This window comes from Borostomias antarcticus (assembly GCF_949987555.1).
Source record: "Borostomias antarcticus genome assembly, chromosome: 1".
Lineage (NCBI taxonomy): Eukaryota > Metazoa > Chordata > Actinopteri > Stomiiformes > Stomiidae > Borostomias > Borostomias antarcticus.
Window position 1 is genome coordinate 34,815,529 of NC_140234.1, and position 7,684 is coordinate 34,823,212.

The 7,684-nt window shown below is 47.7% G+C and overlaps 1 protein-coding gene across 2 annotated transcripts in view; it reads right to left on the reverse strand.

Annotated features, from left to right (window-relative positions):
• The window catches only part of sidt2 (SID1 transmembrane family, member 2), a 14,500-nt gene extending 8,213 nt beyond the window's left edge, over positions 1 to 6,287 (reverse strand). The window contains exons 1-12 of one of the 2 annotated variants that reach the window (XM_084447900.1): positions 5,450 to 6,287; positions 5,152 to 5,273; positions 3,896 to 4,057; positions 3,612 to 3,657; positions 2,743 to 2,844; positions 2,457 to 2,540; positions 2,121 to 2,286; positions 1,911 to 2,004; positions 1,398 to 1,471; positions 755 to 766; positions 256 to 300; positions 1 to 68 (exon numbers count right to left, since the gene is read on the reverse strand). The exon at positions 1 to 68 is cut by the window's left edge and continues 10 nt beyond it. In XM_084447900.1, coding sequence (XP_084304026.1) covers positions 1 to 68; positions 256 to 300; positions 755 to 766; positions 1,398 to 1,471; positions 1,911 to 2,004; positions 2,121 to 2,286; positions 2,457 to 2,540; positions 2,743 to 2,844; positions 3,612 to 3,657; positions 3,896 to 4,057; positions 5,152 to 5,273; positions 5,450 to 5,698 — 1,224 coding nt within the window. In that variant the 5' untranslated portion in view covers positions 5,699 to 6,287. The remainder of the gene's footprint in view (positions 69 to 255; positions 301 to 754; positions 767 to 1,397; positions 1,472 to 1,910; positions 2,005 to 2,120; positions 2,287 to 2,456; positions 2,541 to 2,742; positions 2,845 to 3,611; positions 3,658 to 3,895; positions 4,058 to 5,151; positions 5,274 to 5,449) is intronic. The other variant, XM_084447901.1, reaches the window with a different exon arrangement.
• Positions 6,288 to 7,684: the final 1,397 nt, after the last annotated feature.

Sequence of the window (7,684 nt, forward strand, 5' to 3'; positions counted from 1 at the left end):
ATAGTTGGCATCAGTGGAGACCAAGCTCTCTGTGATGGCCTCTGAACTCAGGGTGCTGCCGTTGTCTGCTGAAGTGGAGACACACAGAGACCAAGGAGGTTATATTACACACACCACACCAGGCAGGCGGGGGGTTCGTACACAGGATATGAACTTCAGTGAACCTCATGAATACAAAAACACACAACTGATCAAACACACACCACTACAGAGTAAACACAAGCACACGCAACCCCCCCCAACACACACACTTACCGAATGAACCGTATTCATAGGGGGAGGCTGGAGTAAGTCCTTTTCCTGTGGTCATACAAGCACAAACAATGTCACATAGCAAGCACAAACAATGTCACATAGCAAACACACAACTGACACATGTAGACGAAACAAGACACGCATGGTTAGCATGCCTCCAGTGGAGACTAGACCAGACCGCGTCACGCTAGCGCTAGTAGCTTCTGAAGCCACGCTGTCACCATGCACACCAGTGCCAAGGCCACATCCGTGGTTCTATCGTGCTGACCAGCCCAGCCCTAACACAGACCGGGGTTAGCATCCACACAGAGTCTGGTAGAAAACCTTAACGTTACTGGGTTAGGACACACAAGATGGGTAACGTCTCCAGATGCATGCATGGATATTAGAAAGTGTGAGAGTGAGAAAGAGTGTGTTACAGAGAGAGAGTGAGAGAGATTACATGACTCAGGAGAGAATGCGGGCACAGATGAGCTCATTATTCTTACTCCTTTCTTACCCAGTAGAGAGGCTGAGCCACACAGAGGCAGGGGGAGAGAGAGGTAAAGAAATCAACCACCATTCAATCATTGACTTGATTCAAATTCCTTATATAATAGGGGAGGACTGCTAATCCTGAACATTTATGATAATCTAATCGTCTATCGTCAATGGTTTCAGATCTTACTTTCGATCTCTAATCTTCAAAGCAACTGAGAGTTATTTCGCTGATACACGACGCAAGCTACGCTAACTACGTTACTGCATGCTGCAGATCTCTCTATGGGTCTGAGACACTTCATGCAAAAATCTGGTGCTCAAATCCTGCCAATTAATTGGTTACGCAGGAATCCCTGCAGAACCAATCAGTAACGACTTCCGCGATCAGGCGTTTCCACCCATAGATATGCCCCGCCCATATAACCTGGGCTAGCGTCTTTCATTTGCTGCTACGACTTGTCACTCTTTTAATTTTGAACCATCAATACGCCCTTAGAATACCAGCTTGGGTGGCAAAGAGACTCTATTATGTAGTATGCGGAGCGCAGCGATTCAACGTAATATTTTGTGTCTGGAGAGAGATCAGGCAACTGATAATGGCGTTCCCTGACACCCCTCTAACGGACCTCCGATGGAGCCAGCCGTTAGCTGGCCTGGAATACCTGTCTCTGCGGGTGACATGTCGGCAGCAGAATTCAGAAGTCCCTCCCGCAGAAGTTCCTCTCTCTTCTTGCTTCTGGAAGAGGGGGGGGGAGAGAGAGAGAGAGAGGGAGAAAAAGAGACCGAGAGGGAAAGACAGAAAGACAGAGGGAGAAAGTGAGGCGAGACTCAGGCTGTGTTCGGAATCGCTCCCCATTCACTATATAGTGCGCTATATGGGGCGTCAGCCATTTTGTTTGTAGTGTCCGAATTCTCCACGGAATTTTCGTTCCCTATATAGTCCACTATTTATTACCCACAATTCACCTTGATTTCTAGGGAACAGTGCATGTACCCTACATTTTCTCCGTTCCCTAGGTAGTTCACTACCTAGGGAACACCATATAGGGAATAGGGAGTGAGGGAACGATTCTGAACACAGCTTCAGGAGGTCACCAGCTGCATACATGCAGACTAGGTATAGGCAGACTGGCCAGTGGGGTGTTCTGTGGGGACACGGGGAGGGGGTTAGCTACCTCTTGTTCTCCACACAGGCCACCAGGAAAGTTAGAACGTAGAAGGAAAGGAAGATACCGAGACAGAACAGCATCCCCATCACATAGACCTCCGCTAGAGAAAGAGAGAGAGAGAGAGAGACAATAAATGAGAACAGCACATATTCGGTGGTTGAATATACGTCATGTGATAGCTGAGGCGAGTCCGCTTTGACAGACCGACGGACTCACAGTTGATGGCGGGCGAGACGACCACGTCTATGGCCTTGGTGCGGTTCCCGCCGTTGATGAGCTCGTCGAACAGCAGGGGGTAGTAGCTGAGCGGCCCGCCGCACGCCTCGTCCTCCGTCTTCACCACCACAACCACGTAGAAACTGTTGCTAGGGAAGTCCTTCCTCTGGGAGGGGCCGGCGGGACCGGAGGAGAGAGGACGGAGCGTTTAACCGATCAACCGCCGCGGAGGCGTCGGCTGCGAGGCGTGTGCGACGTTCGCCAGCATAGCGCAGGTTTAAAGGAATGATGACACAAGTGTGTGTGTGTGTGTGTGTGTGTGGTGTGTGTGTGTACCTGAACAGTGATAGCAGCAGTTTTGGTCATAGTCTGGTGCATCCCTATGAAGGCCACGTTGTTGTCCAAGTCATACACAGGGCACTGAGAAAACGGAGACAACCAACCATCTGTCAATCACACGGTTACCATGACAACCACGGTGGGCTCAACTCATCTCACCCCAATAACTGCATAGTGACTGATCAGTGACCGTGGTAGGCCCTGGTCTATAGACTACAGATGGTCTTAGCTAGTGCTCGGAGCCCATCCTCCAAGGGGTTGTGCTAGGAAGTGTAGTCCTTACCTGGACGTCCTGGATGGACATGACTGAGCAGGGGAAGGCCATCCCAGAGCTGACCTTCACGATGACCGTGTCCACGCCGTCCGGGAACACATACTTGAAGTACTGGGAGATGGAAACAAGCAGGGGCTGAGGTCAGTTTTATTTAACCTTTATTTAACCAGATAAAATCAAATGAGAACCAATTCTCAAGATCAACACAGATCAATACATACAATACTTAATAACAGCAAAGACAGCGAAGATAAATAATTAAAAACAAAGTCAATTAGCTTCATGTGTGAAAGGAGGGGGGGGGGGGGGGCTATAAATGTGTGTGTCTGTGAGTGTGTGTGAATGTGGGTGTGTGTACAGTTCCACAATCCACAAATAACCCTTTTCAGTTTCAAATGTTTTTTCCTTTTTGTTTTTCGAGTGTCACGGAAGCCGTTAGCCTCTTCATATTTCAAAGTCTATTTTGCTCAATGGCAGCTTGAGAAGAGTACTGTGTCTCTAGTGGCGCAAAGCATGCTGAATAATGCAGGTTCTCCTCTGCACTTTCTCTGTCACATGAATATTTCCTACCTTACGTTACAGTCACATGCATATTTCCTACCTTAGGCTAGTCACATGAATATTTCCCATCTTGCGCAACAACAGCAGACACACACCGAAAAGTTGTAAACCTTCATGGCCTCAACCTTTAGACCAACGCACAGCAGGAAAGCTGTTACCATCAGTGCCTGCCTACACACCCACCCACGGACACACATACTTACTATGACTGAGTGTCACTATGACTGAATGTGGGAGCGTGTGTGTGTGGGAGCGTGTGTGTGTGTGTGTGTGTGCGTGTGTGTGCGTGTGTGGCTGTGAACAGGCTAGCAGCTTACCTGTGGTTGAGACGGTGAGGCAGTGAAGCTAAACTTCTTGTCTGTCCTGTAATGAAGTCAGCACTGTCACCACACTGAACTGACACGGCTATGAACACACAGGATCCACCTGCTGAACCGGGCTACATACAAGCTCTGCTCTGATAACTAGAATGACTGATGATATGATGATTTTAATGACTATGATATAAATGTTGATGATGATGATGATGATGATGAGAATGACTATGATATAAATGTTGTTGTTGATGATGATGATGATGAAGAGGACAGAGACCACTCACTGCAGGGTGAAGTGGTCGACGCGGCTGATCCTCAGCTGGTAGTGTGTCCCCAGGCTGGACAGCGTCGACACGTCCATGAAGAAGTTCATCTCCATGGCGGACAGCGTGGGGGGCTGGCACAGCGTCCGCCCTACATGGGCGTAGGGGTACTTCCTCTGGTACCTGGGACAGGGGACACGCCCATTCATCACGTCATTACTGTCCTCCTGTTGGCGGTTGGTTGGATACTAGGTTTCATCGTCTTGCAGACTGGTTGAAAGGCCTTATGTACAGTATACAGTACATTTCTCTTCCTAAAGGGCTGGTGGAGTAGCTGGCTGTTTTGGGGCAGGTGAATAAACTATGACTGACTCTCCCCACTGGGGTCACAAGGTAAAGAAAAACTCCCTACTTATGGTAACAACGGCCAGACCAGGAATGAGGTGACATGGATTGGACACGATGTCCAAGGGTTCAAAATGAAACCTCCCTTAAAAACTTTGTGCAATTGTGCAACGACAATAATGCCCAACTTCCCCAAAAAAACAGTGTGTATGGTAAATATGGCCTCAGTGACAGTATATGAAACCAGAAGCAGACACGCAACACACACACACACACACACACACACAGGTGCATGCACACAAACACACCGATACACACACAGTACTCTACAGGAGCAGATCTTGGTCTCTGATGATTGTCCAGGTCTTACAGTTTCTATATTCAAGATAATCTCACTGGAAACTCTTCTAAGAGTTCCCAGCAGTTACCTAGCTAAGCCAACCCCACGGAAATAAGAGTCCCAGGCGGGTACCAAGCTAAGCCAACCCCACGGAAATAAGAGTCCCAGGCAACTACTGTACCTAGCTAAACCAAACCCACGGAAATAAGAGCCCCATGCAAGCTAAGCCAAACCTGTGGAAATAAGAGTCCCAGGCAGCTACGCAGCTAAGCCAAACCTGAGGAAATAAGTGTCTCGCTATACTGCGAACTACGCAACACTGTCACACTGTCACAGCAATGCAGTCGAAAACATGATTAATGATGCTGTATTTCTGTCATCTCAAGATTGTAATAAAGACTATGTGAAAACGCATGTCCAAAAACTTTTGTTAGTTTATGAGTGGTGCATTGGCACATGGTTCAGTGATGACTCACTACTAAGGATCAATTTCATACTGAGTGCAAACACCAATGCCAACGGTGCAGGTCGGTACAGCTTGCTCCTATCAGCGGTTCCTCTGAAGGGAGATGGTGGGGATGAGGGTACTCACAGTCCTCGCAGTATGAGGGGCACCTGGAAGGACAGCACAGCCTGTTTCTGCCTCACCACAATCAGGATGGGGCTCTCCATGCCCTCTGAGAGCACGACAACAGTGACGCGGACCCCCACAGTCTGATGGGGGAGAGACAAGGAGGGAGAGATCATTAGAGACACATTGGAGCTAGACAGACCACGACAGAGACACCAAACATCAACAACAACAAAAATGAGACGCACAGATAAGGAGATATATTACAGTCCCTGCTTTGTACATGGTACTAGATCGCTAGTTGTGACAAGATGCTCACCCTATTCTTGGGGACGGTGTAATTGAAGGCATAGATGGTCTGGTTGTCACTGGTGACCGTGTCATTGTAGGTCACGTCAAACTCTGCATCTTTCTGGACCACCGTTTTGGTTTCTCCGAGTGCCCGGCCTGTGCATCCCAAGTGGAACACACACAACCACAAGGCAAAAACCTTTGTTCGCATCCATACGGAGACTGGGGCAGAATCTGACTTGTTATGTCGAGATTTCCAACGGCTCCTCCAAACCATTTCTTTGAGACGGGACACTGGCTTGCCACGCTGAGCTACAGGCCAGCCTAAACTATGAACTGGCAAAAATACAGTATTGACCGTTGAACAGCAATGAAATGGCAAAGCCGCAAAGGACTTGCTAGCAGCAGTACATCAGCTCCTTGTTATTAGCTTTTAGCTAGCTAGCTAGTGACGAAAACAGTTGGTAATAGCTAGTGGCGGAGTGTGGACTTCTTGTCAACCTTGTTGGCTAAATAACAGTTGACTATAACGGTAACGTTACTCTTAGTAAACTTGCGACTAAAATATCGACACAGAACATGACACCCCTTTTACTCCCGTTCTTTCAACATCACCAAACAGCAAGCCAGCTAGCTAGCTAGCTAGCTCACACTATCCTAGCTGAGCTAGTGCTAGCTAGTAGGACAAGCTAGCTGAACAAATCGACGCTGACAGATCCGTAAGATTAAATATCTACAACGGTCTTCTGCATTTGATTAACGATTAGATTGACATGTTCCTGTTTAGTCCGGTTCATTTCATGCGCCGTGCTATCAACGTTGTTGTCATTTGTTGTGCCATCGACAGTCGAGACGTGTCATGTGAAATCTGGCCCTCACTTGCGCCCTCCCCATGCACAGACATAAACAAACCGTAGACGCACAAGCCCGGTGTTGTGGCTCGAAGGGGTACAGCTACGGCCGGCGTGGAAGGATGGTTAGGGCTAGTTCCCATAACCGCAGAGACCATAGGGTTAAGGCTAGGGCTAAATTAGGGTTGGGGTTAGATTTAGGGTTAGGTTTATGGTTAAGGTTAGGCTTAGGTATAGGGTTTGGGTTAAAGTTAGGGCTAGGTTTTGCGTTGGGATTAGGGTTTGACGGATCTCTGCATTTATAGGAACTAGCCTTCTACACAGGCCGTAGCTGTATCCCATATTAGCCACAACCCTGAGCACAGCGTCATTACGTCATTCTTTGCAGCCCAGTTGTGTAGAAATAGAATGCATAGACACAGACAGAGCCATTCCATTCTAGACCTGCCTTGGTGAAAAGCAGGTCGTGACAAAAAAGAAAAAAAAAGAACATCTTCCCATGATAGCAGAATGACTGATCTGTTCATGAGAGCTTATTCTGGCCCATAGTGTAGGCTAGCACGGAGGAGGTACTATAACAGCACGGCACGGTCGTGCAGTAGGCTGCTAGCACTCACAGCAATGGTCATGGGTTCGATTCCCGCATGGGATGTTGGCACTGGTGGGTTTTCCCCACAGTTGTCAAGCACTCATGTGGCCTTTCTGTGCGGAGTTTGCATGTTCTCCCTGTGTTCGAAAGGGGTTTTATCCCGAGAACCCAATACGAAAACCACACAGAAGAACAGATGCTGGGAAAATCCAGAGGACAAATTCCTGCAGCGACCCCTGAAGAAAGCATGTGTGTGTTGTGTGCTGTGTCGCCGCTCGTTGTAGTGTGTGTGTGTCACTGTGTGGTTAATAAAAAAGACCATTGAGCTCCTGTAATTATAAAATTATATATATATATCGTTATTCCACCAGCAGGGGCGCTCACTGTCCACAATTTTACGCTCCTGGAAGATGTGATAAAGTAAACCTCCGTTCCATTCCTGGGAACTTTGGAAGTGTATTTTTCACACTGTGAAACGGGAAATATCACGAATCGTCTTCTGTTTGGGCTATGCGGTTGCTGCCCTTTTAGCCGCTTTTCAAATAAAAAATGATCAGTGTACCATCTTTGCATTAAACGGTTTTCTACCCATCATCATCAGTCGCATAAGCTATGGGTGTTGCTTGGTCTCGAGGATATTGCTTTACTACGTAGAGATTAGCTCTAGAGAGAGGGTTAGCTATTATTACACCTTTTCTTTCATTGGGTATAAGGAGTGTTATAGTGTATAGATTGAGGAGCAGAACCAACTTCCCCGTACATGCGATTGATGTAACAAGAAATCTATCTATCTATCTATCTATCTATCCGAGTGATCTTGCTC